Below are 19,650 nucleotides of genomic sequence, written 5' to 3' on the forward strand. Positions count from 1 at the left end.
TCTGTGTACAATAATGAGGTTTATTACAAACTGCAGTTTGAAGTAAAAAACAAACAAACAAAAAAAACATGTAGAATCTGTATCACAGCGTCTCTCCCCGAAAGGTGGGTGGTTTCCGCTTTATACTGTTTTTTTCTTTCGGAGCTGAGTCAAACACTACAAGCACGACCCTAAATCTTTATTATCACAATGCTTTGTTACTATTGGTTGAACAAACATTGTTTTTTGACAGACAAATGTGATCATTGGCATGTGTCAGTCAGCCCAGTCAGGTGCATCCTGCTCTGCTCTTGTCTGTACATTTGGAACGCAGGAAACCCACTAGTCGTCATGGTAACATAAGCAGTTGCGATTTGAAGAGCTTTGAACTCAAAGTATGCATCACAAAGGGGTACACCCTGAACTGGTTGCCAGCCAATCGCAAAGCATACAGAGACAAATGACCATCACACCTAAAGGCAATGTAGAGTGTCCAACAAACCTACCCCGCATGATTTTGGGAATGTGGGAGGAAAATCGGAGAACCGAAAGAAAACCCAAGCAGGCACAGGGAGAACAAGCAAACTCCGCGAGGGATGGGAGGCAAACGTGTTATCCAGGCTTCCAAAGATGCACTGAATCTCGTCATAAAAATAGTATTAAATCACAACTGAGTTTTTGGGGCTGGATTTTAGTGCTATTTTATAAATGCCCATGTTCAGCACAATAACATGTCCCTTTTGAATGAACATTTATTCATGCCAGGGATGTACGGTGACAGGAAAAATTAAACGCTCATCCATTACTACGTCAGATGATTATTTCAGTAGTTTGTCTGAGGTGCGTCCTGAGGTTTGAACGTAAAGACCAATTCAAGGTTGGGAAGCAAACGTTAGTAGATTTGTGCACGAGATAGATGCTTGGGGAATCCACCCCTCCCTGCATGATTTCTTCCTCTCCAACGCCGGCGTTCCTCAGTCAGGGAGCGTTGAACGTTTGCGAGGAGCGCGTGTCTGTCAGAGCTCGGAGCGGCAGGCGCGCCTCCTGCTATTTCCTCCGCCTCGCGGCCAGGGCCCGGCTGCTATGTCTAGTGGCAGCTCGAACTCGTCCTCGCGGAAGGAGTTCGATGTCAAGCAGATCCTCAGGATCCGATGGAGGTGGTTCGGTCACCCCGCGGTGCCTCCGCCGCCTCACTACTCTCCGAGAGACTACCAAGCCGGGAGGAGAACGGACGGCCACTCCTCCTCCCCCTCCGAGGGAGCTTCTTCTTTTTGCGGGGGCAGCTCGGCTTCAGCCGGCCACGTCGGGCTCGTGACGAGCGGCAGCGCCGGTTCCAACCTTTGCAACAGCAGAAAGTTTGTTGATTCGTCGAGGAGTCGGAGCGGATCGGCTGGAGCTGGAGCGACCGGGAACTCCTGCTCTCGCTCGGCGAGCCAGCCCGAGTGCAGCAGCTCCCCCGCGGCGTGGGCTTCTCCGCCGCCACTTCGCCGATCTCGCCCGGTGTCCAACATGGAGCCCTCCGGCGAGGCCCCGCTGCTGCAGCTGGGAGTCGAGAGTTCCGTTCGGGCAGGCGTGAACGGGGAGGCGTTGGCGGCGGCGAGCGCCGAGGAGAACCACCACCACCCGGATACCGACTCGAGCTCTTGCAGGTAGGAGGCGGTGTCATTACCTGAAAAGTGCGAGACAACCGACTATACTGTATACTTTTGTTAGTTTTGGTAACAGACGAGACTTGTGATGACTCATTCCGCACGTAATCTGTTTATGGTTGTTCGGTATAATTTGGTAACACTGAGGCCAGGTGAATCTTCCGAATCCCCGCAAAAAGTGCAATGGAACTGAGCCAGTTGAGACTGCATACATGATGCGGCGATGGACCATTCAATAAACACTGACGAGACGATGGAGCTTCTTGACAAAGGCTCGAGGACCACACTTACCTTATCTATTTGGGCTTTTCTCAGACGGGCAGTTTTAAAAATAATAGCAAATTATCATGATATGTCAAGGCCTGCAAGTAGCTTCAAGGACAGAATTTCCTCTGTGGCCAATAAAGCTGAGCTGGAGCCCCCCACCCCCTGTTCATTTGTGCGGCAGTCATAGGATTCAGTTTGTATTTAGAAACGCAAAGCAATTTCAAATATGTCTTTAGCAAAATCCCACGTATGCTTTTATTCGTTGGTTGGATGAATACAAGATGATGGTGTGTGTGTTTCAACCTGTGTTTTTTAGACACATACAATTGACTAACTTAAAGTTTATGTTTTTTTTTTTAAGACAGAGTAACATAATGGTAGAAGACATGATAGTCTACGTATAATGCCAGAGCTGAGAAAAAGGAAACCATGATGTGAGCGTGAATTGAGGTTGTGTGGGTATTATGCAGGCATATACTGTTGCCTTGCCCCTGTTGTGGTTGCCATACCAACACAGAGCTTTGAGTGCTAGGAACTATTATATTATGGACCGTGTCAGTCATTTCCTGAGTGCTACAGAGTAGTTGTGTAGCAAAATCCCAAATAGAATTTTGTAGAATCCCTGCTGCGGGCACTTTTCTCATCTTCCCTTTTTACACATTGATTTGTAAGAAATGGTGTGATCTGACGTGATTATGCGGTGGGAGTGTAAATGCAGTCTTTTGTAACGTGATTACACTGTAGAACAATCATGTGTTTTGGTTTAGGCCTCGACTGTATACTCACATCATTTTTTCTACTCCATCTGGAATCATTTTATGTATAGGCCAGCTTTTTTTTTTTGTCAGAATAGCTCAGGTGGATCGGTTTGATGACGAATCGTGCTTTGTGCGTTATCCACATTGCACACGCTAAATGTGTAAAAGCTAGCTAAAACGGCTAGCCTGCTGGGTCATCAGGCTAAAATGTTAATCATAAGGATGTGTGTTTTCCATTGCACAACAAAAGTTGTGTGTGTGTGTCTACTTGCTAACACACCAGTTTAAAATCACAGTCTGGAAAGAGGCTTGATTTGCCACAAACCCTCTCCCTCTTCAAACTGACTGCGTGCCAGGCTCGATTAAGGCGGACTGGAAGGCAGTCTTTGCCCACTTCAAAGTACCTCCTGGGGCAGTGTTTAGCCCCACCATCTGTCTGGAGATGCACACAAGCACTAAAACACTAGGTTTCGTCTCCCCAATTGGTTTAGCCTGGAAATGGAAATGAGGAGAAAGTACATTGATGGCAGATGGAAACACGTATTGAACTGGGAATGCGCAAAGAAGGGCTAAGTGATGCTCAAAGTATGAAAGAGAAGATTGGAGTGGAAACTACCCACTGTATGAAGAGCACCAGAGAGCCGATCAGCTGGAAGGATTTTAGCTCTAAATCACTTGCGAACATCCAAGGATAAAGTTGTCTTGCAACTTCAGCTCAACCTTTTGTGTGCCTTATTTACATAACAAAATTAGCTCTTCACAGGCGATTTAGGATGCGCGCTAAAATCCTTTCTGCCGATCGGCTCTTCGGTGGTCTTTATGGGTAGCGAAGCCAAATGGCTCTTCTCTGGGCATCCTAGTGCTGAGGCACAACTGTACACGCCAGATGCTAGCATTGTCTGCATTCGAAAAACAAAAATGCACAGAGTTAATGAGAGCAGTGGGGCTGAAACAAAGCAGTAAAGTTCAAGCTATTCGCTGAAAGCTGCTGTAAAGGTTCACTGAACTGAGGGGAGACTGCACGATTGGGTGATAAATCTCTGTGGGGTAGTGGCTTCGAATGCTGGCGGCTCTCGCGTAGTGGCATTCATGCGTTTTGTTGTAAATGTACAAATATTGATTTTTGTCACCTTTAATAACAGGATTTAGAGGCAAAGTGGCATGCAGTAGGGGTTTTTCTGTGTACTTTCGAGTAGCACACACACAGCCCAAGTGAGGATAAGCGGTATGTAACATTGGTTGATGGATGAATGGGTAGTTTGAAGCAGCAATTTTGTAAAAGCACATTTTGGCTGGTTGTTGTGATGAATGAGGACAATGTGTGGTAATCTCGGTGCTGCAATGGTAAACATCAGGACACAAAGATTTCAAAACATCGGACGACACTAAGAAATTGATGCACATGTACTCCAATTATAATGTCCTTTGCTTGTGTAAGGGCTCCGTTTTTTTGTTTTGCAAGTATCCCTAAAGGTTACATCAGTTCATTTTTCATCACTTTGTGCCGCGGCCACTAAATTAAACAACACTCTCATCAATTACATGCGTCTCGGGAGCCATGATAAATGATGAGCCACCCGGTAGACATAGCCAGCTAGCCTGCTAGTAATATTTCATTGCTTTCCTGTGACCTACACGCATCGACCCCATCACTTCAACTGGAATTTTCATATTCCTGGGCTTCATTTTGAAATGTGCTTGTTTGCTTCTTATTACAAATGCTGTCAGCAAAAGGGTACTAATAATTTAAGGAGCACAGCACAGCAAGTTAATATATCATTGGGGCTTTTTTTCATCTATTCAACTTTTATGAGTGCTGATTTCATCCTGATGGAAACCCTTCATGAGTTTATCATTGGACAGCTTTTGTCTGCTTCTAGAAGATTCATGTTCTTAACATAGAATAATAAGAAGTGCTGGTGCGACAAAAAGGATATATGTGGAAGACAAGCGCGCCAGAACAGCATCGCAAACGCCTCGACCGGTGAACTCAAATGTGTTTGTTTGTGTGTCTGAACGGATGCCGGCTCAGGACGTCCAACAGCAGTGCCACGCTGTCCTCGTGTGTGTCGATGGAACCGTGCGCGTGTCCAGAAGAGGGCGTGTTCACCGCACTTTCCCACGCCGACATCACGTTCCGCAAGATGGAGGGCTACTTGAGGAGTCGACAGTTGTGTGATGTTACCCTGGTGGCTGGAGACAGACAGATCCCCGCGCACAGGTAGGCCAAAAAAGGAATGGTAAAGAAAGTGAACATGATTGATGATGCTTATACAACAATGAACAATGAAAAAACAATCATGAAAACAACAAATATGATGATTAACAATGAGAAGAAACAAAACGTAGCTGTGTATTAGGAGCCGAAGAGACCCTAACGCACCGAAAGACAGAGTGTGTGCGTCTCATGTTGTCTCTATGCATGGCTGCTTTCAGAATATGTGCGTGCCGAGAGGAGTTGAAAACGATACCATAAATTAGGTTTGAGTTCATTGGGATCTTGTCACAATCATTTAATTCAAGGGGACATATTATGGAAAAGTCCACACTATTAAGCATTTGCCCGAGTTCATCATTTAGAAAACATGTTTCTCACATGAATAATCATTAAGATGTAAATAGTTATTAAACATGGCCACAAAAGATTGACTCATCATTAACATGTTCATTTATAACATGCTTAACAATTCAATATTCATTCTTTCGAAATGATGCATTCAGCATTTGTAGATTATGTATCGTATCATTTACCAATCAGTAATTTAGAAATTGTCATTGCTTTAATCATTTTGAAAACCATTATAAATGCTTCATAAAATATTAAGATATATACATGGCTGCATGCATTCAATCAATTCAGACACTTTGCAAATGTTTGTATGTTTGTATGTTTTATTAAAAATCGTTTTATAAACACTTATTAAAACAGGATTTTTTCAATTCAGGTACAGTATTTACAATGCACTTACTATTCAGCAAAAAATTTGTATGACGTCATTCTAAGTGAGTCCTATCTAATGCATGTCTTCTAAAGCATTGATGCATATTTAAAGGCTGACAACACTTCAGGACTGATACAAATCTGTTATTTTAACAGAAAGAAAAAGACAATACATACAATACAGTAGCTATATCTAAATACAATAGTTTGTTAATGATTTACATTAGCTTTCTAAATGATCTTAGAAACGTCTAACCATCCTAAATAACTGGTAAATGATGCGATGACCAAGAATTGCTGAATCGCCCAAATAAGTCTTTTTGTAACTTTTAACCATATTCGAATGATATTTCCTCACTCAAAAGATCCCCAAAGTGGTGTTTACCACCAGTCGCACATCCCTGACTATTCCTGTTCATTGCTGCACTCTCAGTAGCAGCTCCTCACAATCAGAGAAAACAACAGGGGGCTTGTTTCCGGGTTAGAAATACAGCCATCAAACTAACTCCCGTTGGCACCCGATGTGCCAAAGGGTGACACAAAATCAAATACATACCTAGAGTTCACTGTAGAAAGTTAAAAATGGTACAGTACAGGCCCTTCAAAAAGGATGGAAATCCAGTCATTAAGCACATTATAGATTGGCTTATTTATTATGAGTAAAACATTTTTCCTTGTGTTTGTTCACTAAATACCAGTGATTATTCATCAGAAAAGCGTTTTATAAATGATGAGTTCAGTTTATTATTTCCCAAGTAATGCTGTGGCGTGCACTAATTGTGAAGTACAGTAACATCCATAAAGATTCTTGACACAATTAAGTCAGGGATGGAAGTTAGGCTGGATGTAAATCTAAATGGAAACACTATCACGTCAAAGCTAAAAGCTAAGCAGCAATGTGAGCGTGGCGATGCGGCCGTGGCTAGCACACTACAGTAATTATTTTGTGGCTGGATAATGAACTGCTGTCTCCAATGATGACAACGCAGTCAATGATCTTAATGTATTAGCGGTGGGTGTTGAATGATTTCAAATTTGTCGTCGCCAATGCTAACGTGATGATTTTTGGGTCGAAATCGACTAATCAAATTTATGGTTTTTAAGTTGTCAGCCGGCTAGCCACAAGCCTGTTGATTTCCCATTTCCAAGTTCACTTTCACACAAAAGGAGGGGAATCATAGAATTGCCAAAAGCATCATTTTTCTGAAATAAATATATAAATAAACACATTTTGGAGCCATTAGCATTGCAGCATTAAGGGGATGAAATTCATTTTCAACATCTGAGATTTGGGCAATCATTTTTTAAAAATAAATTTGCACTGATAATTAGTAGTGATTTGTTAAAAAAAAAAAAAGATATCTCAAAGGAGGTTTCCGCCCGACGGTGATGATAATGCTGTCTTACAACCCTGAATGCAGTCGTGCCCATGCCACACCTCAACTCCTCCGATCAAATCCCGAAACCACCGGCAGTCAAAAATTGTAAATGACTAAGTCCAAAATTTCATAGCACCGTTGTTACACAATTGTTACAATTCTGTAAAAAAGAAACAAAAAAAAACACCAAATGAAGGGAATGCTCGCAATAATATATTAAAGCAACCCCGCTGCTGAGTGTGTTATGTGGATTTTTGCTCAAGTTCTATAAATTCAGTCTGTCTGCGAGGCAGTGAATGTGTCTGAGTGTGATTTGTGATTGGACGAGTGAGTAAGGTTGCGGGGACTGGCGGGGAGAAGAGGAAAGTGTCTGCAGGATGAAGGCCTGAGTGTACCACAAGATAAATTGTTTTTTGTTTTTTTCCTTTTTTTTGGGTGGGGGTGTAGTTACGGTCGTTATTCACTGTGATTCTCACAAGCTCTTAATCGGTCACTACTCCTTCTCATTTAATTGTCCAAGCAGATGCCACTGTATATTCCAAGGCTTTTGTTCAGTTTCCTTTGTTAATTTTTTTCCTTGTTCTTCCTCTGTTCTGATTGGCTGTTTGGTATACAATTTCCTAATTAACACGAGGAGTTGAGCTCGCATAACGAATGGCTTTTCATTGAGTGCTGCGCCAACTGACCACCTGTTGTTTTAAATGAGGCGTCCATGTTAATGGCAAAAGATGTAATTAGCGACTAATCGATTTCAAGATCTAACCGTCATTATGGAGTGCTAATGTCCACACATTAACTAAGCTGTTCAACTGCTATTTTAAACGAGAAGACGCTTGTGTTACTTTTATCTCAAGATGAGAAAATTAAGCTTTAAGTACCACCATTTTTTTGTTCCTTTAGTCTAGATGGCACTCTGGGTTTTAAAGATTTCCATTGCACTCGCCTTTTTCTTTATAACAAGAGTTGCCACCGAGACGAGCCCCAAAATATCACATGCTTCACAAGGCTTCATTTTTCTCTCACTACTTTTATCCAAACTCAAATTTAGACAGAATATTATTCCCCCAAAGGTCCACATGATATTGCCAAAATTATGCAACTTAATGAAGTTTTCTCATGGCGACAGTGTGACCCCTCTTTGCTAATTCTGGACTGACAAGAAACCCCTCTACCTCTCACAGGCTGGTTCTTTCATCTGTGTCAGACTATTTTGCGGCCATGTTCACCAGCGACGTGCGGGAGGCCAAACAGGATGAGGTGAAGATGGAGGGCGTTGACCCGGATGCATTGTGGATGCTAGTGCAATATGCATACACAGGTCTGATTTGTTTTAATACCGCTGTTGCGCACTTTACACATTGCAATGACATGCTTTGATGTGTGAAGTAGCTGTGCATGGAGGAACTTTCTTGTCTTAGTGCATTTGTGTGGCTACTTTTTTCCCTTGCTCTTATTTTGCAATCCACTTGATTTATCTAATTGAAACTTGTTAACACTCACACTAATTTACCTTAAGGTAAATTTTTTAGGGGGTTTCTACGCGGACATGCCAACACCAAGTACCAATGCCACTTTTGACACACAAAATATCACAAAAAAGATAATGAAAGATTATTTCTAAAGACTTACTTTTTCAAACATAGCATTTTCTTTAAAATATCATAAAACGAAAGCCGTTCTTCCACTCTTTGAATTTATACTTTTTAGTTTGTGATTCTTGAATTAGTATCTGTCAGAGAAATCTACAAAGCAGACTGAGACCAGCCCAAATGCTAAACAGCAAAATAGTGACTCAGAACAACCGAGAGTGTCTTTGCTTTGGCGGCAAAGGGAGTGCTTAGCTCTCACTCATGTTCGCCAAAGCCGTCCGAGGCCCAGCATGCATCGTATCATTTGTGATATGCATCATCCAACATGAATCTTTTGTGTCATCCCTTTCCCTTTTGTCATGTTTTTCTTCCACATTCCTGTCCTCAGGACGTCTGGAGTTGAGGGAGGACACCATTGAGTCTTTGCTGTCCGCCTCTTGTCTGCTGCAATTGTCTTCTGCGGTTCAGGCTTGCTGCTCCTTCCTCATGAAGCAGCTCCACCCCACCAATTGCCTCGGCATTAGCTCCTACGCCAACGCTCAGGGCTGCCACGACCTGCAGAGAGCTGCTCACACCTACACCATGGTGAACGAGTGCTTTGACATTCTTTGCTCTTTAAGTCTGTTCGTCATGCATCACGCATTCCCCCCCAGGAACATTTTGTTGAAGTGGTTGGGGGCCAAGAGTTCATGCTGCTTCCAGTGGATGAGATGGAGAGGCTGCTCATGTCTGATGATATCAACGTTCCGGACGAGGAGACGGTGGTGACAGCTTTGCTGGCGTGGGTGCATCACGACGTGGCCGGCCGACAGTGTCACCTGCCGCTGCTTCTCGCTCATGTCAGACTTCCGCTGTTGCAGCCGCAGGTGAGAGTTGCGTTGCACCTTTAACGCTAACTAGCATTTTGAATGGATAGATACATTTTATTGATCCCATGAGGGAAATTAGGGGTGCTGGAAAGGAAGAAAAAGGCGTATATCCTAGTGGGACGCTGTCATGCAAAGTCATTTTGGGGTGAGGTGAGTCTTCGAGTAATTCGAGTATCTTGGGTAAATTATATATCCGAACATTTTTTTCCCCAAACAACCGTTTTTAGTCCGTTATAATGTCATCTAGCATACATAATCCACTAGCTAGTAGCGCTCAAGTGCAAGGGTGATTGGTGTAAATGATTCTGCACACTCTGATGTTGCCAGCCTGACACAGTTGCCGTTCCTACTGTTCACATTTTAACCGACCATGCTGACACAAATGTGTTTTCTCAGACGGCTAATTTCATCCATCCATCCATCCATCCATCCATCCATCCATCCATCCATCCATCCATCTTCTATAGCCACTAATCCTCATTAAGTTCGCAGCTCCTCTCATCAAAATTCATGAAGAGGATGAGGAAAATAGTGTGCTGCTAAACGCATTTTAAATTTAAGTAAAATATGTTGATCATCAAAATTGTATAAAGGTTGGTTATTCATCATTATGAATCATCATTATTACATTAAAAAAAGTTCAACTTACTTGGGTTTAGGGTTATGTTTTTGTCCGAATACTTGGTACTTGATTTGAATTTTATGGAGAATATGCAAATAGCAAAAGTATTCAATAGTTGCATTGTTTCCATTCATTTCAGCCAGCTCTATAGCATGCATAACACACACAACACACAGTTTACACTGTATATATTCATGTACATTAATCCTTACATGTACATAATGTTCAAAAACACTTCACTGTGTAATATGCAGTATAAGCATACATACTATAAATATTATTTGCATGCAAAATAGATTCTGGTGTATCATGATTTATCATTAGTGTATATCATATGACTACCATTATTAAACATTATCTTTGTGCTATTTATATCGCTACTGTAGTCGCATAATTGTGCCACATGAATATTTTTTATTATTTATTAAAATATCTGTCATTGTATTTTGGGAAAATTTCATCCATCAAAAGTTCCATCGGTATCGGAACTTGGTGTTAGTATCGGTGACCCAGTGGCATATTAGTAACCGGTATCGATTTAGAATAAAAGTGGTATTGAATATCCCTTTTTGGCATAATGGTGAATATCGCTACTGGGACAATGAACATTCTCTTTTGGAATGAGTAAGAAGCAGTTAGGTTATTGTAAGTTTTACATAACGTTTTCTTCTAGCTAATGTGGCAGCGTTATGTTACGTGTGGACACTTATATGAGGTAAAAGCCTCGGGCATTGGATGCACAAATACAAACATTTTGTAAGGCTTATTGATGTGCGCTAGCTCGCTTAACCTAAGCTAAAGGATCTGATCTCTGCAACGGAGACAAACTACTGCAATGTGCCCCTGTCCCTCTTCTCGATTGATCCGCCCTCATCTCTCTTCATACCTCAGAAATATGACATTGCCCCGGTCACAAGTTGCCGTAACACATTTAATTATCGGCAAGATGGATTGCAGACAGGAAAGAGCAAGACTGCACACAAAGCGTTAGCCACAGACACTTTTCATGGGAGCCATTGCCTCCTTAAACTGACAAATGGATTGACATTGAGCAACATCGGGACTTGTAAAATGGCAATACAATATGAAACGAACCAATAACAGATAAACGCATACATGTACAGTCATTCACTACCCTATTCGCAGGTTGCCTATCTCGGCTGTCCCGGATTTACTCATTAAGCGGCGCGATCGATCCCTGCTCCTCATTTACATTACCTTGTACACACATATACACACAGTCTCAGGCATTCAGCGTAGCATCTGTCGGCCGTAAATAGAATATTGTGCTATAAGGCTGCAGCCATCAATCTTTTTTGTCTTTTATGTAATGTCAAGAAGCGTCAAGCGGGCTACAGGATGGAATTACCCTACATCAGAAATATGCATAAAATTTAGCATCGGCTCGAATGTGTCATCATCGCCTATCAGGATGGTGTGTGTTGATGTGTGTCTTTGTCCTCCATTATGACACACAGCGAATGGAGGCTCACCCTAATGTGTCTCTCACAGAGTGAGCTCAATTGAAGGATTCTCCCTGGGGAGTAAGCTGCTTATCCATTTCGCTCGCCTGCTGTACGCTCTGAAAATTGATTTTATTCCGTGACCATGTTCAATTAATTTCGGAGACATCGTTCTTTGTTTGGGTGATAGGATTGCATAGTTAGAAAAAAACCTCAAGTGTAACAATATTTTGGGTATGTGCAGTACATAGTATTCCTAATTGCATGTGTGTGTTTAGTTCTTAGCAGACCTAGAAAGCAGCCCCATGCTCCGAGACAGCGTGGAATGCCAGCGGCTATTGATGGAGGGGATGAAATACCATCTCTTGCCACAGCAGCGGCCCCTGCTTCAGAATCCGCGCACACGACCCCGCAAAGCCACAGTTGGGGCCATGTTTGCTGTTGGCGGAATGGACGCCACAAAAGGTAAGCTCAGTTGTTCGTAAACACAAACCAAATGCATCATCAGATTGAAACTGATGTCATCGCAATTTGAATAGTATCTTACTGTAGTTCTATTTGAAATGAAAAACAACAAGGGTGTTGAATTGCATGGGTTCTCCGGCAAGGAATTCTCTCCCGTACTCTTCATAAAGGTAAAACATTTTTATAGTAGTGTTGCATTAAGAGTTTTAAACGAGCGGTTTTGGCGTACATAGAGGCATTTCAGTAGGCTCGGTTCATTCTTGTTTTCAAAATAAGAACACATTAATTGGAACATTAAGTATCCTGAATTGTTTCATAGTGACCCCCTTTGTTTGCCTTCATTTTGAGATACCACTACAAATGTCATTCCAAAGATTGGCATATAAATTTAACAGACAAGGACGGAGCAGCGCTGTTGTATGCCATTTTTTATTTTCATTCAAAAATGCTTTGCATTGGTTGAGGGGAATTTGCTTGAGAAACACTGCTTTAGACCAACGATACTGGCAAAACAGACCATCGAGGACCTCCTCATTTGATTTATCGAGGATACAGACAAGAATAAATCAATTAAAAACAAAAATGTAAAGAAAAAAAGGATAGACAATCCTTATTAAACACAATTCACATGTTCAAAAAAAAAGGAAGAAAAAATATATATTATTTATTTATCTTTGATTTGCCCCAGGTGCTACTAGTATTGAGCAATACTGTCTTCGGAGGGACACATGGAAGCAGGTGGCGACCATGAGCGGGCGGAGGCTTCAGTTTGGCGTCGCCGTCCTGGACGGCCGCCTCTATGTGGTGGGGGGCCGAGATGGACTCAAGACCCTCAACACGGTGGAGTGTTACAACCCTCAGTGCAAGACCTGGAGCGTTATGCCACCTATATCCACGCACAGACACGGCCTAGGTGAGGAAGCTTACATGACTATATAAATGAAGTTCATTAACACTTAATACAGTGATCCCCAACATTTTTTTGTGGCACTGACTTTTACTGGTTAATCATTTCAAAGCTGTTATCACCAAGGGTAGCAGGCTTGCTGGTGCCTACCCCAGCTGACTTCAAGCAGTGTACGGGGGACACCCAGAACTGGTTGCCAGCCGATTGCAGATTTTGTAAATGATTAAAATAAAACAAAACTTCTCCTTGTCAGCTTCCATGTATCTACAGTATGTTAAATGCTCGCTACCGAGAAAGAGACGACAAAGGTTACGTCACATGCCAATGGCATGTGACTCAATAATTCAAGGGCATTAACGCAGTAGCCATTGTATGCCTTTATTTTGAAGTTGACCTTTGCAGCGATGGTTACTACCAGCTAGCTTTACACCTCTTTGTGACTGATTTTATTACCGTCACATGTCATCCCTACCAACATTAACGCACCACCATTAAAAATAATCATGTTCAATCAGTGATTGGGGATGATAAGAAAGCACTGCTCAATTACATTGTCATTGTATGACACGGCACAAGTCTACGGCATTGGTGCTTGCTGCTAACTCTGTGCTGCATTCAAATGCAGTTGGACATTTCCAAGTCCAAAAGAAAGTCCGTTATTAACTGACCTGTGATAACAGACTGTGGTATTTTACTTACTTAGAATAAATGGTCCATGTGTCAACTCGAAGTTTTCAATACCTCATCAAATAACACGTTTTGAGTCTCTGTTGTGTTCAAAAGGACTCCCGCAGTGTTGATTAGACCAAGCCTGCAAGTCCACCATTACTATGACACATAGAATCTGGCATGCTGCTGCTGTTTTCTTTTATGTGAGGATGTGAGGGGAAGGAGGTTGAGGGCACATCTGGTTGAACAGATGTTCTGATATCAAAATCCCGTACGCGTGTAGGTGTCAACGTGCTGTAAACCCTGCCGGCAATACCATGTGCGCGTACACAATAAAATCACGTGTGGTCCTCAACCACTGCGTGTTTTTGAGCTTTGGCGACTTGCCACGCACCAGTGCCACACAAAGCATATGTGATGGGCTGTTGCAGGTGTAGCCGTCCTTGAAGGGCCGATGTACGCAGTTGGGGGACATGACGGTTGGAGCTACCTCAGCACAGTAGAAAGGTGAGCGAGCATTTTACACCTCTTGGAACGTCTCACGGTTAGCAGGTTGCGGGTTTGTGCACTAGTACATTTTTTTTTCTGTAGGTTTCATTTTTTTTACCATATGCTAGTTAGCTTGATGGAGAATGTTGTTCAGACTAGGGGCCAGTTTTAACCGTCACAAATTTTGAGCCTTGTGTCCCAAGTCTTGACGAACTTTGCAGCCCCATTGTTTTGCCCAATTTTACGAAGGTCGTGTCCCGACATCCTTTTCCTTTCCCTTTCTTTTAAGTCCATCGAGCCAATTTTTTATGGGCCAGGTCATGTGTATGTCAATCGCACAGCGGTTTATACGATGAACCAATTAAAAAGAAATCGAAACTGTTTACTTTTATATTCACGTCGTACCGGAACTAGCACTACTTCCTAGCTCCATGTCAAAAAATCATGGGAAATGAAGTCAAACCATAGCAAGTTGAGCTTTCTGGCAGCACGTTTCCAATATGGGACAGCGAGACATGTTTGGCCAATTGATGTAATGAACAGGGTTTTGGGGGGAAATATGCTTGCATTCAACAACTGGACAAGAAGAAGAAAGAGTTGACTGGAGATGTGTTCAATGACTAATCACACAGTAGGGCATGAAAATGTGCGGGTTTACTACTAATAATACTAACTGTCCAAGACCCACCAAGAATAGATCTTTGACCATTGTTTGAGTCCCAACCTACCATTTGAGAATTTATATCAAGTGTCTGATGAAAGCATGAAATGAGGAATCGTTCCTCTTTTGATTGATTTATTTTTGTTTCCATTTATAGGTGGGACCCCCAAGCTCGCCAGTGGAGCTTTGTTGCCAGTATGGCCACGCCAAGAAGCACTGTGGGAGTGGCAGTACTCAATAACAAGTAGGTTATCGTGCAACAGTATACAGTAACACATTACCGTATTTTTGGGACAGGAATTCATTAAGTCTATTATTCACATTTTTGTGTAAAAATACTTTGACGGCATCTTCCTATAAATGTTTGCTGCCAAGCGCCCAAATGAGTCATTTTAGGACCGTTGCCTCTGAATCCCTCAGCATCAGCAGACAAGAGAAATCATTAGAATTGCAAAATCATTCCCTTTGTTTTTTGCTTCGGTCCTCCGAGAGTTGAGAAAGCCTTTCCAGCATTTAATTAACCGAGGAACAAGATGCTGAGAGTACAACGCGTTTGTGTTTTTGATGGTGCCTATTGTTACCTACTCAGTGCTGTTTGTTGCTCCCCAGTCTTGGCTCTGCGCTTTACGAGCAGGGGCTCACTCTCATAAATGGGGGCGTCGTCATTGGACCGCTATGATAGGAGCGTCTTTTATTCCCAGATTATATGCAGTCGGAGGTCGTGATGGCTCCTCCTGCCTGCGTTCAGTGGAGTGTTTTGACCCCCACACCAACAGGTCAGGCTGCATACCGATTCATTCATCATTTGATGCTGCTCTGGTGGCTTCCACCTCTTTGATAGTTTTGAGCCGCTGACCTTCATGTTCAGGTGGAACGACTGCGCCCCCATGGCCAAGCGACGCGGCGGTGTTGGCGTGGCCACGTGGCACGGTTTCCTGTACGCAATTGGCGGTCACGACGCTCCTGCGTCATCTTTGGCTTCGCGGCTAAGCGACTGCGTGGAGAGGTAACGCAAAGCATCGTATTCACATCATCACCACATTTGCTCTAATAATTGTTGCGTGAAAGCTGAGGCCTTTGTTCGTATGCGTACTGTACAACTTTATTATTCTTTTGATGTCTTGCACTTTTTTGCCGCGCTTTTAGTCCCATATAATTCACCTAATGTTAATTCAAATGAATGTTCACGCCCCCCGTGCTTCCATTTTTTTCCATTCCAAAAATGGATGGCTTTCCCAAAATCCCAAATTTTTTCTACAAAGTATTCAATTTCTCAATTGCATTTTCAAAACTACACATCAAAATGATTTCTATTTGAAATTCAAAATATTCAGCACATTCAATTCACTGTCGGAGGAATTTTCAACGGTTCAAAAATACAAGCAAACCTCCAAAACCTGTAAAAATCAAACCGTTACACTGTTCAATTTTTATGAGCAATTCCAGTACCATTTTTGGAAAATTTGACACTTTTCCCCTCAAACCGCTCCAGGGAGGCATTATAGTTTTGCAACAATGAAATGAGAATCCCCCAATTCTCTCAGTAATTTTAATTTACTGGGGACGCAGAGACGAACGAACAATCACAATCAAGGGCAATTTGGAGTGTCCAGGACACCTGCCATGCACTTTTTTGGAGTGTGGGAGGAAGCCGGAGTGCCCGCAGAGAACCCAGGTGGGCTCTCCCCACAGGAAGGATGGAGCGAGGTGGATTTGAAATTGGGCCCTGGAGCTGTGAGGTGGACATGCTAACCACTGCTTCACCAGCCCCCCCCCCATTGTACAGCATGCATATTGTATGTCATTGAATGTCTATCCATGTTATTCAAAATCATTCAAATAATTCCAAGTCATTCTACACTTTTTAATTCAGCCTCTCAGCCTTCACGCGCAGTTTCTGCAGGAGTTGCATTTTCTCATTTTTATTTTCATGTTCATCTTGTTCTGCCTTAAGTCTGAAAGTCTACACGTCTTACAGGTATGACCCTCAGACAGATGTGTGGACAGCAGTGGCCCCCATGAGTATCAGCAGAGACGCGGTGGGCGTCTGTCTCCTAGGCGACCGTCTGTATGCCGTTGGTGGCTACGACGGTCAAATGTATCTCAATAACGTGGAGGCTTACGACCCGCAGACCAATGAGTGGTCTCAGGTACACATATGCGCAATCGTAAATACTAACCCAGAATAACCTTTTTGGACTTGTAATCCCTGTCCTATCTTTTTAAATTGAACTCATGAAAATCAAAGCTAAAACAATCGTTTCATGTATTTTTTTTTGTTTGATGTTAATAATTGAATGCAAGATGTGCTGATGTTGTGGTTCTTCCATTCACCAGGTCGCGTCGCTGTGTCTGGGCCGAGCCGGAGCCAGTGTGGTGGTGGTCAAAATGTGAGAACACAGCGGAACAGCCCAGTGGGCTGTGCAAGGACAAAAACCAACCACACGCGCAAGGGGACATCTGCAGTGTGAACGATAATTCCCAGCCTCATTTTATGAGTGCTGACATCCCAATCTCCTCCAGCAGTGACAGCTATGATCAAAAGAGCACCGCTGGTCATGTTTCAACATAGAACCTGTCCCTCTACCTTTTTTTTTCTTTTCAGAAAACACACTTGTACAGTCCTGCTGACAGAAAGGTGAGGGACCGTCAAGAAAGTTTCTCTTTTTTTTTGTAACCGTCATTTTAATGGATTCATTAGCAAAGAGCTTTCTTAACGACTGACATCAAACGGGTTCTGCCATAATCAGCACAATAGAATGAACCATTAATTTCCTCCTGCTGTTGCAACCTTCTTCCACATTGTATCAGCTCACTTGTACTGTAAAAGACAAAATGTTTGTGATTGAACAATAAATTGTCAGGTCTGCTTCAACACTAGGCCCATTGTGGAGTCGTGACCCAACGGTACTTCTGTAAAATACATCATGTATGCCAGAACACTCGTGACAAACTAATGATGAACCTATCAAAAATAGCATTCCGTATTTTACTCAAGTCAAATTTGGGGAAGGCTACACTTAACACACAATAATACAAATTTTGGTAGAACATCTGTAATTCAGCCATCTGTACTGTTAAAGAGAGCATTGCTATTATTCCAATTTCCCAACTCTCTACTCAATGTGCTAGTAATTATTGGCAGAAGTTTCTGTTTCACTACCGAATGGAAGTCATGTAAATGGCACACACAACAAATATTAAAGGCCACGGCCGAAAAGACATGTACTGTATTCATGCGATGATCAAGTTGTATATATCCTGTATAGCCCCCATATTTTTTTCATCCACGCCATTTAGTACGTTCCCTTTCATACTACCCCTTTCATCTTTCTTGAATGCTTTCTTTGAATATTACTGCTGTGAGTAAAGCAAACTCAAATGAGATGAAAAACCTTTCATCAACCACATTTGTTCAATATGTACAGAAATGTTTATTACACAGTAGTGATTATTTTTCTACCATGAATGTTGTTGAAAGACACTACCACCCCCCCCCCCCCCCCCCCCCCCATTTTTTTTTCAAACCATCTAAGGCACTTCATATTTGCCATGATCTGTATGTACAATACTATGGAGATGCTTTAACATGCTGTTATGGCTTTTATACAATAAAAGTTGAGATGCAAGCATTTTGGTCTGCCTCTGTAAAATAGCACAGCATGGTCTCCATCATGTTTATGATCCAGGCCGTTTTCAATTGTCAGAAACATTTAGCTATAAAAGACAGCAGGGCATGCGTGTCGCTGTTGCGAGGGAACTGCAATCACATTTTGGACTGCTGTGAGCCTGAAACGTAGATGAAGTTAACTATGGTTAACAATGACCGAGGAGCGCAACGGCTGCCTCGGCATGAGCTCCTTTATGTTATTTACGGCTGGATAAGCTTAAACACTTGAGAGGATGGCGCCAGTGACCTTGAGGTCACAAATGATATGCAGCTGCAGTGCGTAATGAGCAAAATACATGGAGGCAGGTCAAATAGGCGTAAAAGCTATGACACCATCACTATATCAGTTTATACGACAATGTGGAAATGTGAAACTATGACCTTTAACCCAGATGTGTGAACGACCGCTAAGGTATTGAACACAGGAACCCGAACCTAACATTTTCTGTGCACAAAATCATTCCCATCGGAATGAAAGATGTGTCAGCCCAACCTTGAATTTTGAAAGTTAATCCACCAATGTAAGCAAAATGACTATACATTATTTGATATTGGTAGTTCCTAAAATGTATTTTTGACAGCAGCGCACACAAAATAACAAGTGGAATGTCTCTCTATTTTACAAAATAAGCAATATACAAGAAAAAAATGAAGGTGCTGGGTGAAAAGCAAAAAGCATTCCTGCAATGTTATGTACTTTTACACAGCAGCTCAATGATTTGGAGCCCTCACACATAACCATGATGAGGAGGGTTTTTTTTTTTTTTTTTAAAGGGCAGGAAGAGTTAAAGGTTAGGATGCAGTTTACAGCTTTGTTTTAGATTCAAAGTCACTTTTTAGCCTTGCCCTTGCCCTTGCCTTTGCCCTTCCCGGAAACCTCAGCCTTTACTTTATTGGATATCTTGGTGGCTTTTGTCTTCTTCTGCTGTGGGAGGAAAACACAAAGACAAAATATGGGACGGGATCAATTGAAGCGATCAACAGTTGCATTGAACTTACTTTGATCATAGCATCCACAGTGATGCCATCGCCGTCATCCTCAGACACTGAGGCGTCCTTCTCCGTGTCCTGAACTTCTAATTCGGGCTCGTCGCCGCCACCGCCACGACGCCCCTTCTTGACGGCTTGAAGCGAGTACGGCGTGAGATGAACTTCCTTGTTGTATGCCCTGGTGAACGCTGCTTTCACCTGGAAGGAAGAAACACAAGATTGGTTCTCTGTATCATAAGTTTTGTGTGGATCCGAAATGCATGAATCTGAAATTTTGGGGATA

The 19,650-nt window shown here is 42.5% G+C and overlaps 2 protein-coding genes and 1 long non-coding RNA gene across 3 annotated transcripts in view; 1 reads left to right on the forward strand and 2 right to left on the reverse strand.

Annotated features, from left to right (window-relative positions):
* Window positions 1-2,002, reverse strand: LOC148421098 (uncharacterized). The gene is made up of 2 exons (XR_015866094.1): window positions 1,920-2,002; window positions 1-1,648 (listed from the first exon to the last, which is right to left on the reverse strand). It is a non-coding gene; the product is annotated as an uncharacterized LOC148421098 (long non-coding RNA).
* Window positions 876-18,336, forward strand: klhl5 (kelch-like family member 5). Its single transcript, XM_088418963.1, has 13 exons — window positions 876-1,628; window positions 4,686-4,874; window positions 8,155-8,291; window positions 8,951-9,147; window positions 9,216-9,428; window positions 11,795-11,981; window positions 12,670-12,894; window positions 13,989-14,064; window positions 14,865-14,951; window positions 15,409-15,483; window positions 15,576-15,713; window positions 16,686-16,857; window positions 17,045-18,336. Exons 1-13 carry the CDS (start codon window positions 1,063-1,065, stop codon window positions 17,099-17,101), a joined length of 2,319 nt encoding a protein of 772 aa, XP_088275089.1. The 5' UTR covers window positions 876-1,062; the 3' UTR covers window positions 17,102-18,336.
* Window positions 18,228-19,650, reverse strand: part of rfc1 (replication factor C (activator 1) 1) — a 10,819-nt gene continuing 9,396 nt past the window's right edge. The window contains exons 22-23 of the mRNA XM_088418962.1: window positions 19,377-19,565; window positions 18,228-19,302 (exon numbers count right to left, since the gene is read on the reverse strand). Of these exons, the coding sequence (XP_088275088.1) occupies window positions 19,207-19,302; window positions 19,377-19,565 (285 nt within the window). The 3' untranslated portion in view covers window positions 18,228-19,206. The remainder of the gene's footprint in view (window positions 19,303-19,376; window positions 19,566-19,650) is intronic.

This window comes from Hippichthys cyanospilos, chromosome 7, assembly GCF_059441005.1.
Source record: "Hippichthys cyanospilos isolate Australia breed blue-spotted pipefish chromosome 7, RoL_Hcya_1.0, whole genome shotgun sequence".
Lineage (NCBI taxonomy): Eukaryota > Metazoa > Chordata > Actinopteri > Syngnathiformes > Syngnathidae > Hippichthys > Hippichthys cyanospilos.

What these genes read in the sequence shown, in the direction of transcription:
- klhl5 (XM_088418963.1), top strand. Translation starts at nt 1,063, where the DNA reads ATGTCTAGTGGCAGCTCGAACTCGTCCTCGCGGAAGGAGTTCGATGTC. An exon ending in CACGCACAGACACGGCCTAG is followed by an intron (nt 12,895 to 13,988) that starts GTGAGGAAGCTT and finishes GGGCTGTTGCAG; the next exon opens with GTGTAGCCGTCCTTGAAGGG. An exon ending in TTTGACCCCCACACCAACAG is followed by an intron (nt 15,484 to 15,575) that starts GTCAGGCTGCAT and finishes CTTCATGTTCAG; the next exon opens with GTGGAACGACTGCGCCCCCA.